General features: G+C 37.6%; 2 protein-coding genes across 3 annotated transcripts; one reads left to right on the top strand and one right to left on the bottom strand.

The window, feature by feature from the left end:
- Positions 1–1190: 1190 nt before the first annotated feature.
- Positions 1191–13920, top strand: CENPU (centromere protein U). Of its 2 annotated transcripts, none has more exons than XM_030946949.1 (12): positions 1191–1454; positions 1559–1627; positions 2985–3102; positions 4439–4544; positions 4865–4955; positions 5996–6068; positions 6974–7091; positions 7473–7551; positions 8592–8639; positions 9940–10001; positions 11210–11366; positions 12024–13920. In XM_030946949.1, the coding sequence occupies exons 2-12, from the start codon at positions 1577–1579 to the stop codon at positions 12156–12158; spliced, it is 1038 nt and encodes a 345-aa protein (XP_030802809.1). In that variant the 5' UTR covers positions 1191–1454; positions 1559–1576; the 3' UTR covers positions 12159–13920. The 2 variants fall into 2 exon arrangements, with proteins under 2 accessions (XP_030802809.1, XP_030802808.1); XM_030946948.1 differs by having other exon boundaries at positions 1195–1454; positions 1556–1627; positions 12024–13918.
- PRIMPOL (primase and DNA directed polymerase) lies at positions 12481–24734 on the bottom strand. The gene is made up of 12 exons (XM_030946947.1): positions 24540–24734; positions 23395–23486; positions 22309–22450; positions 20836–20983; positions 19263–19547; positions 17459–17621; positions 16163–16260; positions 15673–15759; positions 15479–15587; positions 14228–14310; positions 14103–14149; positions 12481–13119 (listed from the first exon to the last, which is right to left on the bottom strand). The coding sequence occupies exons 1-12, from the start codon at positions 24717–24719 to the stop codon at positions 12814–12816; spliced, it is 1740 nt and encodes a 579-aa protein (XP_030802807.1). The 5' UTR covers positions 24720–24734; the 3' UTR covers positions 12481–12813.
- Positions 24735–24997: the final 263 nt, after the last annotated feature.

Genomic DNA, 24997 nt, shown 5'->3' on the forward strand with positions numbered 1-24997 from the left:
AATATTCTAACTGACAGGGTGTAAAACTCCACTGATACAGACATACTAAATACAGTATAAAGGCTGGTTGTTTACACTTGTGCTTTTGGAAAGTGACTTTTTATGTTTAAGGTGTTGGCCAATATTTGTAAGAAAAGGATGCTCTTGTATGTAACTTGCTCTTTCAGTACTTTACTAAACAAGCAAATCTTTTGTCTTTTTCCTGGCAGTTGTGTTCTTACCATCACCTCAAATGACTTAAGTGAAAGGTGGAGTTTTCTGAAACTCTGCCTGGGTGGTAGTGGGTTTCCTTATTCCTGCCCTCACACCATGCATTTGGCTTAAGTCAGGGATGTGGTTTGAGAGATTTCAGGGATGGAGTTACCAGACCAAGGTAGAGGAAGCACCACCACCCACACATTATTTAAAGCTCCATGAGAATATAGATGTCAGTGCAAGATGCTAAGCAGACTTCTGCTCCTACTCACTGTAGAGTTTCTCCTGTCAAGTAATTTTGAATTTTCATTTATACATTTCTTCCATTCTGAAGGATGCCTAATCCAAATTTGTCACTTACTGAATAACATAGTCAAATCTGTGTGTATGCTGCTTGGAAAGGCAGGGAAATGTCACCACACGTCACCTACTGGAGCTAGCTGAGAAATGGATGAGAAACTGGATCCAAGGTTTATGTTCTTAACAACATGCTATTGACGAAACCTTTCTGGAAAAGCATCTATCACTACAGAAACAAATTTGTACTGTTATTTGTGGCTCATGGGGCTAGGCGCCACAGCCAGCAAAATCGAAGTCTAAAGAGAGCTTACCACCTCTTAAGCCTAAAGTGTGTATTTCACAGTTTTAGTTTGTCTGGCTAAAGCCAAAGGGGTGTGTGTGGGTGTCAGTGTCACCACCGCCAGTGGATAAAGAGGTGTGGCAGTCCCTCCAACTGACGGGACGTGACAAATTGCTAAATCTCTTAATTCAATTGCCAGAGATGGATTTTTAAATTTTCAAGCTAAAACCTACTTTTTTTTTTTTTGGTGCTGTTTAAATTAATTTCTGAACTGTTTGTGACTGTAGCTTTATCTTTGTAGAAGCGATCTCTTTCGCTTGCTTTTCCAGATACACAGCGTCAGTTTAGGGAAACGGAGGAGAAGAAAACGGGAAGTTCTTGTGGTTTGTTTTTTGTATTTAATCAGAGCTATTGACAGAAAACGGAGGAGAGTGGTGGTTAGGAGAATTCTTCGGAGCGTTAAAGGGACTCCGGCGGAGCGGCGCTGTGGCGGCGCTGTCCCGTGCCCCGCTTCCCCTTCCGGCCGGCAGCTCCTCCCCTTCCTTCCTTCCCGCCGCGGCGCGCGCGTTCCAAAGGCGGCGGGAGGCTGTCCTGAGGGGCCGGGCCGGCGGGGACGGGCTTGTACCGCTTCTGAAGTGAGCTGAGCGTAATAGCTTGAAGCAACAAAGAATAGTTTGAGGTAACAAAGATTTCCCGTTCCCTCCCAAGCACCGACACAGAGAAAGCTGAGTTGTATCGGGGACAATTTCTCACTAACTTCATCCTCGGTTTTGTATTCAGCAGCGTTTACTGAACAGCGAAATGTCCTCAAAGAAGAAAATAAAGAAGAATCGTACCAGCTATAAGCCAGAGGTAAGTTTCGCTAGGCAGGGCAGAATTCAGACAGCCAGTGTTTCGGTTTTCTAGTGTTCAAAGGCGGGCAGGGTGAAGGGCCCTGAGGGGAGGCCGTGTGAGGGGCGGCTGAGGTCTTGGTCTGCTCAGCTGGAGACTGAGGGGAGCCCTCATCGTGGGCTCAGCTTCTTCACCGAGGGATTGCGGGGACAGACACTGATCCCTCCTCTCTGGTGACCAGCGAGGGGACCAAGGGGAGCGGCCTCAAAGGACGAGGTTGGATATTACAGGTTTTTCACCCAGAGGGTGGTTGGACACTGGCCCAGACTCCCCAGGGAAGTGGTCACAGCACCAAGCCTGACAGAATTCAGGGACTGTTTGGACAGTACTCTTAGGCACAGGGTGTGGCTCTTGGGGTGTCCTGTGCAAGGCCTTGTGGGTCCCTTCCAGTGCAGGATATTCTGTGATTCTGTGTTGTGTCACTGTGCAGTCAGGGCATTGTCTCTGAGGTGGGTGCACAGGGCTTGCTTTGCACTGGGAACTGCTGGGGTGGGCTTGGGGTGCTGGTGTGGAGTTTTCTTTTTTCCTTGTAGGAGTAGCACAAAATGGACCATTGACTTTTAAACAGGCAAAAGTTGAAGAACAATCTCATAAACAAAGATTTATAGAGAAAGTAGTTGATGTGTATATTTGGTACTAGAATGGAAATGCTGGGGCACTGCTAAGTATTGGTAAAATTAAAAACCACCAGAGGTCAGTCTTTTCTGGTAATAATTCGCCCTACAGGTACACACAGAAATTAGTGAGGAAAGTCGCTTGTACATTTTGTGAATGGCTCACAACGGTTTCATAAACAGGTGTCATTCTCCCTTACCCTTCTGCTTTACAGAAGTGTCTCTGTAATCCTTGATTTATAAATTCCACTCTTTTTTTAATAAGAAGTTACTCTATAGCTTTTCAGTTTCTTAAGATGAAAGTAATTAAATTGGACAAGGGTGGAAGTTTATGTGGTATAGAAATGAAAGTAGAAATATTTTAATGCATGAAAAGAAAAAAGACCACAGATCATAGAAACCAGGTATTAGAGTGTTATAAGATTTCTAAGCTTGTACGCTTTCATGAAATAAGACAAAGCTTGCAGTAGAATACAGTATCAAATAGCAGAACATAAGTATTTTGTATCATCCTTCTTTTAGGGGAAAAACCCCACAGCCTGAGACAAAAATATGCTTTAAATCCTTATGTCATAGCTTAGGAGTCAATATGGTTCTGGTTAAGTGTATTCCTAGCCAAATGTTCTTGAAATGTATTGTCGCATTTAATCTGTTGTACATACAAAGAGCTGGGTAAAGTGGCTGTTAATTTCATACCCATCCAGGAGCACAAAGCCAACTCCAATCTTCGCTGGAAATCGCTTCCACTTGAGGAACCGGATGTCTCAAGGATATTGAAGGTAGCAGAAACAAATCAACTTGAGGAGCTTGATGATTCCTTTGGTTAGTATTATCTTGAATGTCATTTTATGTGTGTTTTTCACAAACCAACCACACGCACAAAATACTTCAGGAAAAGGTTTTAGTTCTTTGCAAGAGAAAGTAATGGAGAGCAGAGACAGATGGGATTTTGTGTTATTTTCTGTAATTTAGGAAGTAACAGGAATAATGCTGTAGTAAATGCAAATAACAGTCAGTGGGAAAATACAGGCTATTCCACCTTTATAGTCTGAATGGTAGAATTTCACACATCATAGTATTGCAGTTATGCAGTTAAAAAACAAAGTTCAATATCTTAACTTATTCTTTATTAAATTACACCAATTATGAAGTGACATTTTTACCATTGTAAGAGTATTCATGGTAGCAGACTTGGATATTTGCGGGGGTGTTTTTCTGCCACTTTCAGATGTTACTTAAAGAAATAACGTAAAACTATACAATTTGTGGTGAAGGATTAAAACCACTTGCTTTAGATTGGACTTGTGTAATGAGGCCTCAATGCACAGGAAGAGAATCGATTTAGATGGGGTAGATGCTCTTCTGTGTGGAGTCCTCTGTTATAGCTATCTGTACTTTTTTTTTAAGAGCTATTTCTCGATTGTAATAATTATTACTCTGAGCAAACCACAAAATATAAATGCAACTTAGGAACAGCATTGACAATGAGCTATAAAAAACAATTTAGCAAAAGGGTTGTTTGTAAGGCAAGGCTGCAAAATTAACAGCTCTTTTCCTTATGTCTGTGGTATGTATTTACACTGTAAAAAAGATGCCCACTGACGCTAATGTAAACTAACACAAAAGTTTTGTGGGAGTGTACTTGAAAAAGAAAGTTATACTGTGGAAGGCATGCTAAAACCTAAATTCTTCAGAGTTCTAATCTATTTTGGTAGCTACCTTCAAGAATTCTACATTTACAAATATTCTGTAGCAGCACTGATTGCCTTCTCATAACATCCACTAAAGCAGCTTAAAATCTATATTAAAAAAAGAAAGAAAGTAGTTGTTTAAGTGTGTAGAAAGCTTACATATGCCATAGCAAAGAGGGACTTGAAATAAACTGTACCAAGTATTTTACTTGCCCTGTGCCATGTGTACGTGCTGAGCTAACTTTGGTTTGGGTTCATAAAGAAATAGCAGGTGGATGGGTACAGAAACTATGAAACCTTTCACTCTATATTTTTTCATAATCCTCAAATAATACTTGTAACAAGAACTTCCTTTTTATTCGTTAGCAAACCACAAATATTCTAACTAAATGCTTAATGACTGGCAGTGCTCTTTGCCTTAAAAGGGGGGAGCAGTGCTCATACAGTTTATTTTTTGTTCTTTATAGATCACCCTTTGCACAGTACTGCTGTGGATGCTTATGGAGAGGAACATTCACAAAACGAGGCACTCAGTCGTGTTTCAGCACCACAAAGGCAAAATACAGACAGACGGTCTGTTGGAAAAAAATAAAATTGTCAGCATTTAATTTAATCTTTAGATATTTAGATTTAAAGGGAAAAGTGTTCTACTTAAATTATAAGTAACAAAGAAAATTATTTTTAAAATATTTGAATTAAAATTTTAGTATATTTCTAATATGTTTTATCCAATTGGTTTAAATCTGAAATTGTCTTGGTATTTAATTCAGGTAAGAACTTTAATAGTACTCATATGAGATACAGCTGTACAAAGTGTATCCCAAACCACAAGGTTCTGTGTGTATGGCTCATCCTTCCTCAGAGGGTAGCAGTGTATGTTTTTCCTTTCACAGTAAAAAACGGCGTCACTCAAAGCCCTCCAATGGTGATGTTCAGGAATTCAACACAGCTGATGCTGAAGAGGAACCCCTTAAGGAGACTGTGGTACCAAAAAAGTTTCATGATTATTTTCAATCAATTTAATTTTAGTTTACTTCATGCCATGCCTGCATTAGCGGGTGGGGGGAGAAAAAGACCTTCCATTTGTTTCTTAGTACTTAATTGTATTCCAAATAATCAGTCCTCAGAGTATTCCAGTGAGGTGACCAAGCAAAATGCTTAAAGCTACAAGTCATCACGTCATCAAGAAATATAATAGCCAGGTGTTCTTGGATCCTGTAGCCTGTTCTCTTGCTGGTTTGGGAGTATATTCTTTCCTTTTTTCAATTATCTCCTTTGTATCTGGAATATATGTTCTCGAGGAATGGCATACTAGATGGAAAATGAATCCTTTGTACTTGTTTGGTATTGAAGCAAAACAGGTTTATGGGAAAAAGAATATTGATAAAATTAATTTTGAATATGTGTTAGAATTAAAAGCCATTCAGTTTTGCATGAGTGTTTTTGAACACTTCACAATTAGTGTAAAATGCTTTTGGCCCACTTAGCTGCGAGACATACAGCAGGAATCAACTGTCTGCAGGCTCAAGAAAGTAACCTGTGATGAAAGAAGCTGTGCAGTAGTTGGAACAAGAGTTTTTTATGTATTGAAATTTATCGGAATTGTACACTCGGTACTGAATGTTAGTCTTTCATCAGTAGGCTGGATGCAAGCAGCACTCTTGTACAAGTGCTGTTGTGGGGTCACAAAGGAGTCAAAATAGAGAAAGGATTGGGACAGAATGTGGGTGAAAAGCAAGGTGACCAGGCCCTGTTGATCAGAGAAATGTTAATCCTGGGCAATGAGTGTGCTGCACCAAGGGTCCTGAAGTGGCTGACAGATCAGTGGCCAGTGCAGTCAGGCAGCCTTTGTCCTGCAGCAGGGTGACCACTGGGCTGGGACTGGTGGAACAGGCCAAAGGAAATGTTACTGATGCTTCTGTCAGGAAATGCTTTCTGCATGCTGCCTGATTGTCATCTCACAGGAGTTCAGATGTGTAAACCTAGGGTTTCTGCTGGAAGTTAATCTGCTTTTTGTGTCACAGAAAACTCTGAAGACTACTCAATTGCAGGAAAAAAAGGAGCAGTCTTCAGAGGAGAGCACATCAGATCCTTCTGGTAAAGTACACTTTTCAGAACTCCCATATATCTTTTCTTCAAGATTCAAGATTGAAGTTTTTCAATGGTTTTCATTTCTGGAATGTAGCAACACAGTGCTTCTAGAAATGGGAAGTTTCAGTTTCAGTTTTGATGTAGAACCCCGTTTGATCCCCATGGTTTGCATCCCTGGACATGGCTGTTCCTCTCGTGAAGGGGTGAGGCATAGGTGTGCATTATACCTCTAAGTCAGCATCCCTGGCTGCAGTGCAGGAGCAGCTGTCGGTGTAATGTCCCTTGAGACAGGGAGCTCCAAGACAGTGACATTTTTCAGTAGGAAGAAAGTTTCCCTTGGGTCATCTTGCTTCCTTTGAACAGGACCCCATCACGGTTTAGTACTGAATTTACACTGAGGAGTGTGTGAAGAAACATGGTTTAACTTTTTGTGGAATTGGTTTATAATGCTATTTCAAAGTTTAAAGAAATGTATTTGTGTGTAGTGGGTTTTTGAAGCATATATGGTATTAATAAAAGAATGGATACAAATATAAAAGCTTGTGATTCTTTTAGTAATGCAAATTGCAAATTCAGGCTAATAGTTTTTTAACACAAAAAATCACATCTACAGTACACTATGTAGTTTATTACTTAGTTTACTGATGTGTTCCTGGGCTTGAATCAATAAAGAGTAAGAATTAAGTTACATGTCATTGATCATCCCAGTTCTAAGGTGTTCCCAGTTAAATCTATCACAGTTGCACAGGCAAAGACAGATGAAATAATTAGAATATTCCTCTTCTCAAATTTCATGTTAAAATACTCATAACTTTTAGATGGTTATTTTGATGGTGGGCACAAGAGTTTTTCTATTGTTTTACAATGTGTACCAGAATTGTGCAATGCTTATGTTCATTCTGTTGTTCCAGTGGATACCCCACATTCTGTACAGGTTTGGTGTCCCAAAGGGCTGAAGAGATCTCCTAGAGACATTACAGAACTGGATGTTGTTCTGGCTGAAGTTGAGAAGATAGCAGCAAACTACAGGTAAATATTCTGCTTTTCCATGGCTGGATATTCAAAGTTTCAAAAGGAAATAGCTGTGGTTTTGGTAATGGGCTCTCCTTTGGGGAATCAGTATTGCATGGTTATATTCTGATGTTAAGGATTATTAAGTGTCTATGATGTAAATGTTTCTTCACATGTAATCTTGATGTGGTCTCCAGGGATTTGATATTTTTCCAAACATGAACAGCCCATCTCAGCTGCTATTTTTCAAGGTAGAAATGAAGCTATTGCTAGTATATGAAAGATCTGCCATTGTCTAGCTGCTTAACTTTGGGTTTTGTTTCTAACTCAAATGAAGGGTTTTGGATGAGATTTCCCCTTTACTAAACCAAATATGTTTTGTCCCTCTGACTTCTCCAGACAAAGCATAGAATCAAACATTTGCAGAAAGGCTATAAGTGACTTTTCTTCTGCTTTCAAGGATCAAATCACTGATCTTGTAAGTACACCAGAGATAAAATCAGTTTTGTGGTCAAAACACCTATGGTTTTGTATTGCCCTTTACACATTCATTTTACAAGCTGTAAAAGTTTCCAATCTCTTGTCAGTATAAGTAATATGAAAACACAGTTTGTTGTGTGCAGGTTAGAACTGGCTGCCCCTGTGCAGGTTTTCACAAGAATTGCCTCTAGACCCAACACTGGGATGATGCAAGTACTTTGCCAAATTGTCACCTTTTTAGAATAGGGAAGCATCCAATAATCCTGAAGTGTTGGCCATATTTAAATCATTATGTAGTAAAACTGGTGAGCTGCGTAATTTAGGTGAGCAGGCGGCTATGTCAAACACTGTGTTCAAAGCTCATTGACTAGAGTTTTAAAAGGTGGGTTTAATTTTTGTGCTGGCTCAGTGACTTCTTAGCAAGGCCTCTAACATATTCCAGGGAAAATCATCCTTTTTTAATTAACATTTTGAACATAACTGTAAGTGTAAGATATTCAAGAACCATCTGGACACAATCCTGTGCCATGTGCTCTAGGATGACCCTGCGTGAGCAGGGAGATTGGACCAGAAGACCCACTGTGGTCCCCTCCGGCCTGAGCCATCCTGTGATTTATTGGCTGGAAAGATTAAGGTGATCATGATGAGTAAAATGAGCTCAAAACTTTGCAGGACTTGTGCCAAGTACAGTGGCCAAGTACTAAAGCTATAGTTCTGAGTGGTTCATTAGCAGTAACAAGTGTTGGGAGTACCAGATTTAGACTTCTATATAAAGATACAGAAAAATTAAGGAAGGTAGTATTACAAGAATTGGTACAAGGAGCATTATTTGCACGAGCTCCTTTTGTGCAACAGTTTTCCTCTGGCATGAGGAGAGAGGAAAGAATCAATACACAACTGGTGATGTCCCTTTGAACCAGGGTTGGTTTTTTTAAAAATAAAAAGGCAACTTTTTATGTTATTCCAAAGTAATTCTTGCAGCTATGTTTTTAGGAGGATAGTGATGACTTGTCAACCTGTAATTCTTCTTCTCTGTAGATAGCAGGAGTCCAGGAATTAAAGAATATGAAGAAAAAAAATGCTAAGGTAAACACATACATATCACTAGATTTTAGAGCATATAGGTTTTTTTGTGAGCATTTGAAATGTTGAGAACTTTTGACTGGAAGAGACAAAATAACTTCCAGAAAGGTGTACTGTATTCAGAATCAACTGCACAAACAGAGGTTAGGAAACCACAGGAGGTTTTTTGGAAAATATCTGAGCAAATGTGGTGGATTGCAAGCTCCAGATGTATACTGCTATAGGGTGTAAAAAGAATGAGTGCACATTAGGATGGGTAAGATCTATGCATGTCATTTACTCTTTTGGCTTTTTGGTTTGTTTTTTTTTAATGAGTGAGGCCTCTGGAGAGCCAGTTAAATAATGAGAGCTAACCTTAAAGAAACATAAATGAATATAAAATCTAGGAGAGGAGCAGAGATAGCAACCTGTGAGGATAGAATGGGATTGCTTAATTTAAAGAAGGGAAGACTCAGGCAGCTGCATTCCCTAAATAGATGCAGAATTTTTGTTCAGAGGAAGACAGTTCCTCTCTTCATTTATAGCAAGTAGGAATTTGCTGAAAATGCAATAGGAATGTTGCCAGAAGGAGGCACTAGTGTAAGGGCAGAAAAACATTGCAGTGGTTTCATCAGGGAGAGGTGAATGCTCTACAGAAGAGAGATTTAAGAGCAGCTTAGGCACTGTCTGGATTTCTGCCCAAATTAATATCCTTTGCAAAATTTTCAATGGCAAAATAGCTTTAACAAATAGTCAACATAAAGCTTCTCCTGGGCAGTAGCAATTGATATGCTAAAGTCTTGTTGACTTGGGGTGATATGGTAAACTGATCTGCATGTAAAATGAAAACCATAATATACACCTAGCATTCACAGCCATTCAGATTTATCCTTAGTTGCTTCTTAGACATTTGTTTAAAATTAAATTTTTAGTTGCTAAATTTAAATTTATTATGAGTTTTGGGTGTTACTTTTTTTTAGTTGCATGTTATATTAAAGAAAGCTTACTTAGTTATGGCAATCATCCTGAACATACATTTGCATTAATTTTCATTTTTAAACCTAAAACCTCCTAAAGTTCATAATGTTTGAAATCAAGAAGTCACAAGCCCCTTTTATGCTTGTAAATCTAATGTTTCTTAAGAAAAATTTTGGATGGAGATTAGAGTTTGACATTTTAAACAGCTTTGAATTGTTTCAAATACAGAGGTACCATATGGCAGTTTATCAGATCTGGTATCTTAGAATTTTCTACAATGACAATCAGCATAAAAAAAGCTTCAGAGAAAAAAAAGGCAATAAAATTCGCTCACTGTTTGTTTCAGGCAATAACCAACATCAAAAAGAAAAGGCAGCAACTGGTGCAAGTCAGAGAAGAGCTAATTGGGTGTGTTTCTAACGATGGACTATAATAGCCTGAAGAACTTAAAGAGTCTGGTATTTTGTAACTCGGAAGGGAAAGTAACTTCTTTTGTTCTCTCATTTTATTTTGATGAAATTGCCACTTTGCTTTTTTTTTTTACAAAAGCTCATGATAACCTCTCCTTTACATATTTCAGTTGCCTAGGCAGTCATTCTTGCAAGTCCTCTTAGCTGACTAGTTACTGGGAGGGTGTTTCTCACCATATGTTGATAGGAAGAACACCAGTGTTAGGATTTGAATTGCAAAGATGCTGGATCATAAATTACAAAGGTAATACAGAGGACTTCTTTGGTTTTGAGGTGGGAGAGTGTATTTCAGCTCTGCAGGTGGGCTGGGGTTGCTCTTAGTACATGGCTTATTTCCTTCTCATGGCCACACAATTCCCCCTCTCTAACTTGGCATTAATCTTAAGTGTCATTTAGATACACAGCACAGGAATTATGTGGTTGGAAGAACCATTAGACTTCCCCAAATCCCTCGGGTTGCTAGTGACAAGCTTTGTACTGAAGCTGCATTTAACACATACCCTGTAAGGTAACTCTGTAGGGAACCATGGGCTTGGATCCACAATAACAGGGTAAAAACCTTTTCTCTATGGCCATGAGAGGTGGTTTTCTTTGTAGTACTATGGACAAACTTTTCTCAAAGAACTATTTGAAGCCCCTGAAGGCTGTCTTCACATTTTTATATCTTGTGTTTTAATTCTTTGATCATTTTAGGTTTTTTCCTGCAACCCTGTTGTGTGAAAATCACTGTTGGTGCTCAGTTCTTGGAGTGCTACTTTAACGGATTAAGCATTCCAGTTTATTTAGCAGAGGTGTAGGTAGTTTGTAGATCCTGAATATGCTTCAGCATAAGCACTGAACAGCTGAGATTTGCAGGCAGGGGTGTGCAGAAGCAGAACACCTTGTATTTAAGAAACTACACTTCAAAAACATAAATGCTTAAGAAAGAGTGGCAGACTCAGAGGAGAGGTTTGAGTCTTTTTGGTGTATTTGGACTCATGCCCCTGTTTAAGTACTATGCTTGTTCTGCCTAAGCACTATTCCATAGTAACCTGTGTTTTGTATTTCTGACCAACCTTTTAAGAATTCCTTCAGAGGAAATAGGGTCATAGTTATTCATGCAATAAATATGCAGATGTAAGTATCAAAGTCTTGATCTTCTTTCAGAGCTGAACCGCAACTGACACAACTACAAAGAGAATATGCTGAGTTACAGGAAAGGAAATCTTCCTTGAGGCAAACAATTGAATTAATTACTGATCTAAAGGAGCTACAGCAAGACTGTTTGGATTATAGAGAAGAAAACCCCAAACAAAAAGTGTTAGTAAGTACATATTCTGCATGTTTCAGTTTTCTAAGTGTTTTTCTTTTAATTTACGACATTTATTTAACATCTCTTAAGTAGCAGAATTATGTTAATTGTCTTTGTGGAAGCAGCTTGAGAATCACTGCTGAACTTTACTGTTGTATCTCACTTGTTTTTTTGGTCTCATATTAGGAGCTGGAAAATTTCAGAGCAGATTCTGCTGCCTTGCTCTCAGTATCCAGGAATTCAAAGGACATAGAAATAAAACAGTTGCCCTTAGTTGTAACTTTTTTAATAGAAATTGAAGATTAACAGTGGGACAGAAGTAATTATTTTTTTGTGTTGTTGTTCAGAAGCAGGGAAAGCTCTGGCACTTCCATGTAAGATATTTAATGCTAAGAACAGTGCTGGTATGTCACGACCAGAGTAACTTCTCATGTAGCCTTAGAACCCATTCCTGTTGTACCCAGGACCTGGTGTGGCATTTTCTGTGGACAGGGCTTACACACCTGCCCTGTGCAAGGGAAATCCTCACATTTCAGAAGGCACTCTAATTGTGGCTGTTCATTTTTAAGGTCATCTTGCGCCACTTTAGAGGAAAAATAAATACTGATATGTAAGTGATCTTTCAAGAGTTAAAAATGTTGCCTTGTAATTTTATTTCCTTATCAACAGTATGGAACTTCCAGCCTCCCTGCTCTTCTGGTGGAATCTCGGAGAATTCTAGGAGCAGAAAGGCACTTTGAGAGTATCAATATAAAACTTGAAGAGGCTCTGGCTGTACAAAAAGAGAAATCAAAGAAAAATTAAGTGTCCTTTTAAGACTTTCAGACATTCAGTAGGAACAGTTATTAGAATTGTCAGTGCTTAAAGCTTGTTTAATCATTGTTATTCTGTTTTGTTTCAGCATTTAAAAGAAGTCAGCAACTTAGAGATTTTTTTTCTTGTCAAATAGTCTCACAATATCAATGAAAGGAAATAGTCATCACAGTTAATAAAACTTCTGTACTCTGAACAATGTTGGGTGTTAATCTTGTATTAAAGTAATCTTGAGAAGAATATATTCATAAAGAGAACACAGACTCTGGTTCATCAAAGATGAATAAACAAAGATTTTTATTAAATTGGTATTTGAAATAAATTATTTAATCTTGTTTATGGAAATAAGAAGTCTGTTTTGTTGGGTCCTCAATAAAACTTGGACATACAACTAACAAAACAGAAACTGTACAGCAAAGAGCGTTAAAAGTGCTAAGCTTGGAGCAGCATTCGTAATGAGTATTTTAGTCCAGTTCTCTTCAGCCCCCACGTAACCTTCCATTATCTCCTCATGCCTGCTGAAGTTCACCCAGGCACTCCGTTCTTTGTCCTGCAGCTCTGGAGCAGTGCCTGTGAGCCACCCTGCAGGACCTTTCACACTAGCATGAGCCACACAAGTGTCATCCACTGCTGGCCAGGCCTGTGCTTAGCTGCCTTCTTTAGTGTAGAGGTCTTCTTTCCTTAAAGCTTCCAAAAGAACTTCATCTGGGATTTCTTCCATGGCATAATTCAGACTGTCATCTGCAGCTTCCGCTAGTTCCACATCTTCAGCAGCTTCTAGGAAACAGACATCATCACTTGTGTTTTCCCACTCACTGTCTGACAACAGGAAGTCTTGAGACCAGCTGTTCTCTGGGGATACTGAGCTTTTTGACAAGTCTGACACATTAGAATGTGGATGTACTTTTCCTTCTGTGTGCCCCCTGTCATCCATTAGCATGGACTCTTCTTCCTTTGAGAAACAAGAACACTACTTATTTCATATACAAATACTCTTGATACCTTCAACTGCTCTGCAAGTTTGGAGTTTGTGCTGTCACACAGAATGGACACTGCAGAAAGCTGGCCAACACTACAAGATTCTACAGCATATTCATATATAGCCACATTAATGTGTGGAAGCCTATTTTAATAGGAGTAGAAATCCACTGTTTTTCTAGCACCCTACAAGTAGCCTGTTGAATACACTTCATAAAATAATACAAGGTTAAGACTAACTTAAGTGTTTGTTCAAAGATACTGTCAGGACCTGAAAATACAGTTAAATGACATTTTCTGAAAATTAATAGCTATTGATGAACTGCTTGAGTAGAGCTTAACGTGCCATTCTGCTGTATGATATTTAGAGCTGTGTAGTTAAATTTAAAAGTTGAAAAAATACCAATTCTTATTGCCTAAGCACTGGAAAAACTTGTCTGTTCAGGGAGTTCACCTAGAGTCTAGGTGCAGGATCAGGTCAGTTTAAATATTCTGTCTGTCTGGGGAAATCTGCTGCTTTAGTACACTGCAGTGGAGATAAATGAATTTCAGAAATGAGAGCTGCTGCCTTACATTTGACTCTGACTGACTCCAGTGTTCCAGAACCAGTTCTGTTTTACCTTGCATGAAGTCAGACATGCACAGCAGAGCTAAACTTGGGCAGTTTCTCTGTTCTGCACCTGGAGTGACCTTGTGGCTTAGACACTGGGAACTGCTGTTCACATCAGAACAGAAAGTCCCAGGTGAAGTCACACAATTCCAGTAACTTAGCATTGTTGGAGAACTTAAAAATGAATATATGGAGCTACCACACCAGCACAGCTGCTCTGGAAACCTCTTCTATACCACTGGAACAGTGTGTGGAGCTCTCCCAGCAGACTGGGATGTTAGTGGGAATATCCAAGGACTTCCAGAGCCTCACAAGAACTTGAGCATCTCAACAGGACAAAAACGTACCTCTTTGAAAAGAGATGGGAGGCATATCCCAGGCAGCAATGGGAAACCTAAATCAAATATAAGATGTTAATTAAAGTTAACATTCCAAAATGTATTAAGTATAATTGAGATCACAAGCTACATACTTTGTGATTTGAAGTTTTGTTCTCTGCAGACAGGATCGTGACACTTTTGATACCAGACTTCATTCTTTAGATCTACCAGAATCCTAAGAATGAAATTATTTTGTTTTTTAGTAACAGTACATAAATGATGTGAATTCATATGGTAGGAAACTCTTAACAGTAAATGAACAGGTTTTGTTTGTCCTCAGCTATGGACATTGCTTTCATACTCTTGGCATACTTACTACGTACTTGTTTTATACAATTTTAAGTAAACTTCATGTTTCTTAAGTTTAAAGAAATACATTCTTAAGACTAACACCTGAAAGTGAAATTTAGTCAATTTCATTACATTAAGCTTGGAAGAGAAAGTCATCAAATTAAATTAGCATATGGGATTTAATTGTCAGATAAGATTTTGCTGCTGCTGCTGCTGTTACAGATAATTTCATTATAAAAGCCTCATAAAATCACTATTTTCTGTCAACTGATTAGGCCACCCAGCTTTTTCAACTGTGCTTTAGAAACACCAAACTTCAAGCAACTCACTTGAGAAACAGCAAGTTCATCCAGCTGTGGGGTTTTTTGAATATCTTTGTTTCTCAGAAACACATTCCTTATGTTTCAGTGATTTTAAATGTTACATAAATTATTTATAAGTTAAAATATTTATACTAATTATATATCGTAATTCTAATATAATCTAAAAAACTGACTTCCCGTCATTTATTTTGCTAAAACTATAGGAAGTCTGACTACTTGTAGAGTCACTACCAAAACTCATCTTGATTCATGTGGCAGGAATTACCATTCTAAAATAGCAATTCTCAATTATTAAAATGACAGAGTCATTTTAATAATATAAGAATGTAATTTAAGAAGCAATGTAAATTAATTTAAAAGCAATCTGCTTGCTTTCTTATTTTTCAGCTTCCTAGCTGGGAAGTATCAAAACATAGTACTGTTTAATAGTTTTAACATTTATGTTAGCATCTTTGAGCCCATATTTTAAATACCATGAAGATTACTGCAAAGAATTATTAGAAATAAAAGTCCAGTTATCACAAAGTAAACTTGGGGAGGGCATAAATAGTTTCTTTGGTTTTGTGGGGTTTTTTTGTAATTAAAACATTGTATCCCCACAGAGCAAGACAGCAGAAGTTGTAACAGTTGCTGACTCTATCCATAAGAGTTTTCTCAGCATTCTAGAGAATAACAGTTGAACAGGAAAATAAATAAAGCTGTTTTAAACTGAATAGTTAAAGAACATACATTATATTGTTACTTTTGTGAGCTCTTCCGATATTTTCACACCAACGATAACCAGAAATATCATAAATAAGTAGTTCTTTGAGAGAGAAGTAACTCCATTGTCTTATCCCTGAGGGAAAAAAAAAACCCAAAACTTTAAATTCTTTAGAAATAGTGCTGCAGAAGACTCATTAAATGTAAGGTGGTCTCTTTACCTCCTTGTAGCCCATCTTTATTAACCAAGGAACGAACAAAATTATCAATTTCTGGATATGGCGAACCCTGGTAACCTTCCATGGGATCTGTAAAACCAAAGGCCACAAACACACGCTGTTAGAGGGTTTGCCACTGTAATATGCCACTGGAACGCTTACACTTTATATAGAGCATAGGCAGAAAATGTACATGAATCACATCACACTCTTAAATAAAACCAGGGACAAAGCCACTGTTACTTTCTTGTAGATCTTTAAAGTGCCACCCCCAAGGTGTAGAGGGAGCTGGACAAAGCAAGACAGCTGTGGTACAGGAGGGAGGGTCAGCAGCATTCAGGCGCTGCAGAGCATCCTTCAGTGCAGATGCACTCTGCCTCCTGCAGAAAGGCAGCTGAAGAAGGGCCCTCCCAGAAATTACCAGGTGTACCAGTCACACAACATTTACATTAGGAGTATTTTTTTTCTATGCAGTAGAAAAGGCTTGAGGTACCTCTGCTGCTTCTGGTAGTTTTACTGTTTAAAAAAGCAGACATTTTTCTCTCCTCCTCTGAAAAGCCAGATGACAGAACTTTTATGTCATCACTTGCTCTAAAGGAAGGGGAGAATACAAAGAGACGAGTAAGATTCTTACAGCATAACACAGTACAATATAAATCCCTGTAACATCCCACAGGCTGGCACAACATGACACAGCCCTGGGCCCAGGGGTGGGCCAGGGGACCTCCAGGGGTCCCTGCCTTCCTTGACCAGCCTGTGATTCACTGTGCACCTTTCCCTTTTCCTGGAGCACTTTCCCTTCTGGCCTTGGCAGTTTCCCTGACTCCCACCACAGTACAGGGGTTCCTCCTCCTCAGCAGCAACATTTGGTTCCTGGCCAGAGTCCCAGGACCCACCCATTTAACGACTGCTGGTCCACACTCCTACAGCAGGATGTGCTCTAGATGTAGTATTGATGCAAATATACCCTTTGGAAGGTTTCTTTTTTTTTTTCCTCTCTACAATGAACTGTTTTTCCTTGCCATATTGCTAACTGGAAGCCAGATGATAACAGAAGTCTGAATTCAACCCAGCAGAATTTCTCATCCATATTTATGATGGATTCAGCTGATGCCTATGATCTGAATACACTGTTGAGTTTTTTTCAGTTCAGGATAATGAATGTTTCAGGATATAAAATCTGAAGTCAGAATAAGTACACATTTTCAATAAAAATATTAATACTATTTTAACCTTTCTGCTACAGCAATGATTAGGATCTTCTTAAGGTAAGGTATGACATATCAGAGGTTTAGATTAGATATAGAAAACTTGATTATTGTCTGTACAAGTACCCAGCATATGGAGGGGTCTGCATCAAATGGGAAATCAATGGGTATGCAAATAACCACAGACAGACCCTCTGTATTTCTTATCCTACTTTGAAAAATATTCAGAATTCTCATATTTAACTGCCTAGAAATCTGTTAAGTTTTGCTTCCAGAACTACACAGAATCTGACCAAACCTAATAATGGTTATGTTTTGGCATTTTGAGTGTGTATAGAGAAATGAGGCACAATTCAGAGGCTGTAACAGATTTGAAGGCAGGTTTAACAAAATAACAAGACTCCCAAGAAATTTTTATCTTCAAAACCAAGAAATTCTACTAGGAACTCCTAAATTACACTATAATAATGTTAATTGAATAATTGCTTATTCATAATATTTATTTGTAACTGCTACAGGAGAATTATCATTAAAACAGATATTTAAAAATACCGTATATTTGACTGGAATTAAATAATTACCCAGTGTTGCAGATTAAAGAGGAAAGAAAATATGCCTCTTCCAAGGAAACATCCTTTTCACAGTTGGGGATAAACTTATTATCCTCTGCTATCTTCAGAATCACATTTTTTCCTGCTTTTGATGACTTATACATCCGGAAATTTCTATTCTTTGTATAAACTCCTACGGGAAAACAGATATTTCTTAACACAGCAGTCCTGGCTAGGAATTAAGATACTGAGCCCTTGTAAATGAAACCATTTTCCTTAGGCCCAGCTAAGAGTCTAATGAATGGACAAAAACTGTTACTGACTGGCTCACATCCCATAGAAGAAATGCAACACAGCAAGATCATGCACACATGTACACTTTTATGTTACAGAATAATTAAGACAAATGCTCAACACCTCTACGTAGAAATTTTAATCATTCTGACATTAGAATTGTTAGAAGTTTCCCTTCAGTACAAGAAATTGGTTCTTTCACAATAACTTTTTGAAATACAGCTGAGCCCAAAAAGCTGCACAATTATTTTAACCAGAAAGAACTTAATCAAACTTTCTGTTTTCTGTGGACTGCTTCACAGCTTTTCTGAGGCATGTATCAGGAAAGCTTAATTCCAATCTCAAACAACGAAACAGTGATCAGGTATCTTAACATTATATAATCTAATAATAATTGATTGAGAAGGTGAGTTTTATTTGCAGGTTGCATTTGACTTTCATTAAAAGAAAAGCACTTACAGAGCTCATACAAGAAGAACATCACAAAGCTTTCAGTCACTCCAGCCTCATGATGTAATTCAGTAGTTCAGCAATTTTTACTTTAGCTTTCCAATTCTGAGGTAATGTGTGTAACATAAATACTGAGGATGGCTAATTATGGGAAACTAACATCAAATTCTTAAAAACTGAGGCAGGAAACAAATTGTTTGGATTTAAATTCCATTTACAAATGTGCTTGAAAGAATTTGAAACAGTAGGTGAAAATAACCCTTCTGACTCAGTAACAGAGAAGCCTACTGTAGCCAACTTTGGGATTATATTTCAATAGATCAGACATACTGAAGAGGCCCCATAAAAGTGATCCTGAATTCCATGAGAAGAATTTGAAATTGAGGTTCTTCAGAAGAGTCTGAAGAAAAAACCCAAGGTAAAGTCCTGAAATGTGTAACACATTGCTGTGCAAAAGCGTGCTAAGCTATTTTCATTTCCCTGAGATAAGGCAAAAAGCAAAAAACCAGATATGGAGTTAAAGAAGGGTGGAACTTTCAAACTCTAGTTTGACTATGGGAGTTGTGCTCCTGGAGATTTGTAACACTTTAATACCATGAACAGGCTATGCCCAGCTGGGCCATGAAGTGCCCAATCCAAAATTTCTATTATTCCATCACTGAAAGCTAACAGCTGCCATTCCAAACAAGGAAAGAAGACTCAATTAATACATGTAGAAGAATACAGAAAGCCATGCCTGTAAGACTTCTTCTTTTATTAAGCAGCTTCTAATTCAACTGAAATAACAAAAATGCAATATATGCTATCCTCTTTCAATCCAAATGGGAGCACTAAGCCCTTAAGGGGAAAAAAAAAATTGTCTTGTGTGAAAGAACTACTTTAAACTTCAGAACAAAATAATTAAATGTAGTAATATAAGAAGTTCCATAGACCATGAATCTAAGGTCCCTTTAAAGCACAGCACTTACAATGACAGTTTCAGCATGTATTTAAATCCTGACCATAGGGACAACAGTAATCTAAGATTAAGGAACATTTCATTCTTAACCTTTGTTGCATCCCAAAGAGGTTTAAAACCACTTATACCTACCTAGATCCACAAAAAGCTGCTTGTTGCCTTCTTTATCGTTTACTATTAGGAAGGAAAAATCCAAATTTTCTCCCTGGTGTGGCATTTCCATATCCTTTGTTTCATGAGCAATGGCTGGCCTGTCTTTAGAATCATCTTCAACAGCTGGGAGGTTTGTAAGAGAACCATCTAATCCAGCTCCTGCAGAACACTGGAAAACATTCCCTGCTTCTTCTGTTGGAATCACAGCAGCCCTACTCCGCATTAATCTTATGGCAGGCTGCAAAATGGTTCTCACAAAGTTACCTTAAAAACAACCAAAAAGGCCAGAAGCAGAAGAAGTCAGTTATGAGTCAAGAAAGAACTTAACAGAGTTTCTGTGCAAACATTTCTCAGAACAGCCAAGATGGAAGTGGCTGAAGTTCGGGGTCTTTTTAGCCCTTCTGGATTTTTAAAAAGAAATATTTTGACCAGCCCACTGTATAAAATGGTTCTGGCCAGTGACTGAGAAACCAATGCCTCGCAAGAATTTGTACTAAACAGCTTAAAAAAACCCAAAACTAAATACTAACAAGCTCAGATTTAGGATTCTAAAAAGCTTGTGACTGTCTCCTCACTACTGTTTTCCCTAATTTCACTTTCAGAATGATCAAAATGTTGTATTTACTGATGTAGAGATCGACCAAAGCTTACTCAAACAAAAAATTACTTTTACAGAAGTATTTTGTAATGACTTTTCAAACTCCCAGTATTGTAATTCAACTCCCATTGTAACTCCAGGCTCTGCTAGATGGTAACCAAAGACAGACAAATAAAAACCATGGCCAAATTAGTTCTAGGGAGAAAGCAAGAGAAGATAATAAATACAGATGTGGGGAAAAAACTATTAAGTGGAAGGAATACTGGCAAGGATGATTCTGCACTGTTGGATGAAGCTTCCACGGGGAACATGAATGAGTATGAAATACTGTTCCTCCCATGCTACATCTCAGCAGAATGATTCAGCATATCAAGCATCAAAATCATCATCCTCATAATTCATTACAGGACTACTGGGGCACACAAACGAGTCAAGACAACCCTAAACTGGCAATTATCTATGTTGGAGTTGCTGTATCTGAGAAATCCCGACTCATGAAAACAATTAAAATTGCTTTCAGCTTTCTCTTAAGCATGTTTATGCACAGGGGGCTTGAAATCATCTTTGTCCTGCCTTTTTGACAATGTGCTGAGCAGAAATTAACTGTATTTAGAGCAAAAACCAGCAGCTTTAATTGTTAAGACTGACATTAATCTGAAAATTAAGGAGCCATAGACTTGCCAGTTTCATAGAAATCAGTATTTTTGTAAATAAAACATACAGGCACAAAAAAAATTACAATTTTGTAAACACATGCTAATTACAGGAAAAGAAAGTAGAAGATGAGAAAAAATGAGGCTTAATGAAATAGAGAGTAATTATGTGTATGCTGGGAATACGTATTTGTTTCCACATATAATTCCATTAAAAAAATACTCGTATGGGAGATGGCACTGTATAAAGTCAAAACCTTACCTTTTATTTCTACGGTGTAAGAGAAAAGAACACACTTACCAATATGAGTGTTATCCTTAAATACAGTCTTTTGGGGTAGAAATATTAAATGCCGACTAAATTTTTCATCAGTACTGGAATCCAAGTTCAAGACATCTTCCGATGAACAATTTACATCATAAAATTGTTTTAATTTTTGACTGACAAGCTGAAATTATAAACATTATGTTGTTTTACTCTAGTAGTTGTAACTACAAAACCTAACACAAATTCAGATTCTACATTTTTCTCAAGTTCTTTTTTTTTCCCCTCATTTTGAGCATACAAATAATTTAATTCAAACTAACCCATATCGAGTTTTAACCAAGTTTGAAATAGACTTTATTTCCTTAAATATGCAAGTCACTTAACACTTAACAGTGATAAGCTGAGAAGACTTCCAGTTTCTCAGGTCAAAGTCTGGTGAGGAGGCTTTACCCTGCAGGTTGTTTTCCACCACCAAGCAGTTCACACCCACAATGACAATGTTTGCAATGCAGACTCACAGGAGTGAAAGATGGAGGCTGTCATGATACACAGGGCTGGTGAGCTAATTCACTGTGATGATTTAGCTAATTCAGTGGTACCACCCAATGAACAACAACTAAGCAGAAAACAGATTTCACTCTAAATTAGCTCTAAAAAAAACCTTTCATAAACCAAGCTAGTGATTACTCATGTTTAGGAGTCGGACTCAGAACCTAAAGATCTGGAAGCTTTGGGTTTCAGCAGCTCAGATCCTCCACCCAGCAAATCCAAAATCCTCTTCTTAACCTGAGGAATGTCTACATTTCAGAGCAGAAATCCACAATGGATAAACCCCTCCAGATTCTGTATCAATGAAGGGTTCTTTAAGAAGGAATTACCTCAATAATCTTTTACTTTTCTTCACTTCTAGCTAGAGACAGGTAGGTGACAGAAGTCTCACAAATAGATATCCACTCAACAATGAGATCTTATTAAAACCAAACAAATTGGTAAATGCAGTCTCATGATGTTCTCTACATCATCATTTAACTAAATTATAATGAACTGTCATCTAAAGAAACTTCCAGGAGAGATTCATCTAAGCCTTGATATAAGACTGCATGATTAGGCAAAGGGAATGAACTGAGGAATACATGAATGGACCTTTATTGATGCTACTTTAAAGAGTACCTAAACATTCCTTCAATTTTACAGCCTTGAAGTGGCAGAGCACATAAAACAATCTTCAAAAGTACGCCTGCCATGTCAGTAAACCTGCCATGAATACAAACAGTCCAACAGCCATCATTCTTTATTTCTGTCTTTCAATTAATTTTTTGTCTCACTTAGATTAAACCCTTGCTTTGTTTAAAACAGTATTTTTACTTAATTGAAAATAATCACTGGGTCTGCAATTCTTTTAATTTTACTATAGCATAATCAATATAAAGTGGTAAATACTTTTGCTTCTTATTAAACTAACAACGAATTCATATTCATCCACAGCATGAGTTTGCTCCAGTTTACCTCAATTAACTTCATGACCATACTCTTGCCATCTGCATCAGGATTTGCTGGTTTGTAAAACTCCAAATCAAAATAAAGTTTGCAAGCATCTTTTTCAGGAATTACTTCATAGCAATGCATAAGACTTGTTTTGCAACCTTGACTAAGGAGAAACAAAAACAAATCACAACCTCTCATGATAAACATGCTTATCAGTTACAAACAAGGATCCTACGTATTTTTTTCTGTAATCAACCATCCATATTTAAAAAATGTAGTAGCCCTAAAATGCTTTGAAAAATTTGTAACTAACACCAGCATCAAGCGTCAGCAAAGACTGTGCGGCCTAGAATTTAATTTTGTAGAGTACTCTCCTCCCCATGCCCCCCAGTCTTACAATACATACAGAAATGTTGAGAATTCAAGGAACTATGAAAACTACAGTAAAAAAACTTAAGTTATCACTCATATGTGTTTAGCACACAGAGATTATATGGAGTTGTTTCTAACTAAATTAAAAAATAATCCCATCATCAGTTTCAGAAAAAAATCAGGCTTTACATATAAAAATTGACTCAGATTTCTTTCACTTCACAGCCAAATGTTTTATTCTAAAAGAAACAAATGGGGAGGAAAGTTCAGTACATGACTGAATTGTCAGTACTTGGAACTACATCATGCAAATGCAAACCCATAAATCAGTTTCCAGACACCTGCATTAACGCCCACTGAAATTGGTGTATGACTAGTCAGAGAAGTATGTTTTTGTCACGTGTTGGTACGATCCCCTGAGGAAAGCTGACAGCAAAAGCAAATCTACTCTTAATAAATTTCAGTTCAACAGATAGAGTACTTAATTCACAGGAAATAATGGCAACCTGCTACTCAAAAGAAAGTTGAAACCCACTATAGAATATATTGTTTTGTCCTTGTGAAGATTTTTCCCATTGCCAAGATGAAACCTCAGGTAACCCATTACAGCTCTGTGCTACTCAGAACAGCAGATGGCTTCTGGGAATACCTATCCACTGATAGCTCTTACCAGGTAGGATATCCAGTATACCACTAATTTTTAGTAACATACAGGGCACCTGCTCAAATACTCACGTGTAATAAAACCAAAGCTCTTCATATGTTGTCACAAGGTAAAACCTCTGTCCACTCTGTGTGTTCTTTTCCAAAGCAAACACATGAACATCCTTTTTAAGTAAAAACATTGAATTTTTTTTGTTAGTTTTATTAAAAAAAACCAGTTTAAATCTTCCTAAGTTCCTACTTGGCATCAGTTACAGGTTAGTAAATACTAGAGAACTATAAACAGATCACTTATCCTTTTCCACACTCAGTAGCATCTAGTTTTAATTTAGAACATCATTCTGATTTCAGTTACATGGGTAAACCTCTGAAGCTTTTCTTTGCTGTGCAGTAATTTAAACTGTTTTCTCTCTAAACTCTTGTTTTTTTCTGATCAGTATCAGGTGGATCTAAAGGGAGGAGGAACAATGTCCTGAAAGGAGCAGCCTCATGGCCATGACGGCAGGATAAGCTTTATGGACAAATATTCTTCAGACATCATGTTGTTTAGATCCAAAAACGGAAATCTGAGAAGAAAATAGAAAAAAACTACTGCCAAGCCAATGAGAACGCATTTTGGAAAACAGGCTGTTAAGATTACTTAAATACCTGAAACAGGTATGGAGAAAAACACAATACTTTCTTTAAAAATAACAGTCAATTTAAAAAGTGTTAAACTGAAAACAGAGGATACCTTTCACACAATATTTATTTGGCTAATCACTTCTAATCATCTGAACTTGCTACTCAGATGCCACTGGAGAGTTCTATTGTTTTTATTTAGTCTCTGCCTCTTCTTTATCTCTTTTTCTTCCTCATCTTTCTTCCTACTCAATTCTCACTAATTTTCCCATTCTCCTGCCCACCCTGATAGCTTGTTCATCTTGAGAAGGAGCAAATTTATCATTACAATGTTCCCAAAAAGCACTTTTACTGTTCAAAGTTAACACCACATATCAGCTTGTATGTTAGAACAGAACTAGTACTTCAACTTAGAGAGACCTCCAGTGCAACGTGACCTACAAGGGCAAAAAAAAAATACTTGCAGTTACAGGATTGGGAGGAAAAGATCTTGTAAATTGAGAAAGACTTCACTTGCCAACAGCAATTTTAAATGATGTTCAGTCTTATGATGAAGTATATAAAGAGTAGAGACATTTCCCTAACACCTAACATACCTCTTCGCAGGCTTTTACATAATTAAAAGCTTCAGCCTGTCGAGAAAATATTTTCCAAACAGAGGATGGCATAGAGGGTTTGGAGAGTCTTGGTCTATAAACTGTAGGAAGAGGATTTCTTTCATAGTGAGATGCTAGTTCTTCCACTTTCTTCAGTCTTTCTTGCCATTTTCTCTTCATTTCTCCTAAAGCAATTACAGATAGTCAAATCAGTATTAATCCATTTGCAAGGCAATTTTATTTTGAACATATCCTGTACTCCTCACTGCTTTTGATTCTGGTTTTGTTTAATGTAATTTATTAATTAACTGGGAGTAACCAATATTCCAAATCAACGCCCAACTTTGCTATGATATTCATTTTAATATTAAATGTCTCTACACTGTTTTGGAAGTACAAGAGCTTCATATTAACACTATCAAAGATAAACACAACAGAATAAAGACAGTGAAAGAAGG

Source organism: Camarhynchus parvulus, chromosome 4, assembly GCF_901933205.1.
Source record: "Camarhynchus parvulus chromosome 4, STF_HiC, whole genome shotgun sequence".
Lineage (NCBI taxonomy): Eukaryota > Metazoa > Chordata > Aves > Passeriformes > Thraupidae > Camarhynchus > Camarhynchus parvulus.

Coding starts and splice junctions, on each gene's coding strand:
- CENPU (XM_030946949.1), top strand. CDS start 1,577: ATGTCCTCAAAGAAGAAAATAAAGAAGAATCGTACCAGCTATAAGCCA. Junction 7,552..8,591: donor AGGATCAAATCACTGATCTT/GTAAGTACACCA, acceptor TCTTCTCTGTAG/ATAGCAGGAGTCCAGGAATT. Junction 10,002..11,209: donor GTCAGAGAAGAGCTAATTGG/GTGTGTTTCTAA, acceptor ATCTTCTTTCAG/AGCTGAACCGCAACTGACAC.
- PRIMPOL (XM_030946947.1), bottom strand. CDS start 24,719: ATGAAGAGAAAATGGCAAGAAAGACTGAAGAAAGTGGAAGAACTAGCA. Junction 20,984..22,308: donor TGGTCATGAAGTTAATTGAG/GTAAACTGGAGC, acceptor TTATAATTTCAG/CTTGTCAGTCAAAAATTAAA. Junction 15,760..16,162: donor AACTACCAGAAGCAGCAGAG/GTACCTCAAGCC, acceptor TTGGTTTTACAG/ATCCCATGGAAGGTTACCAG.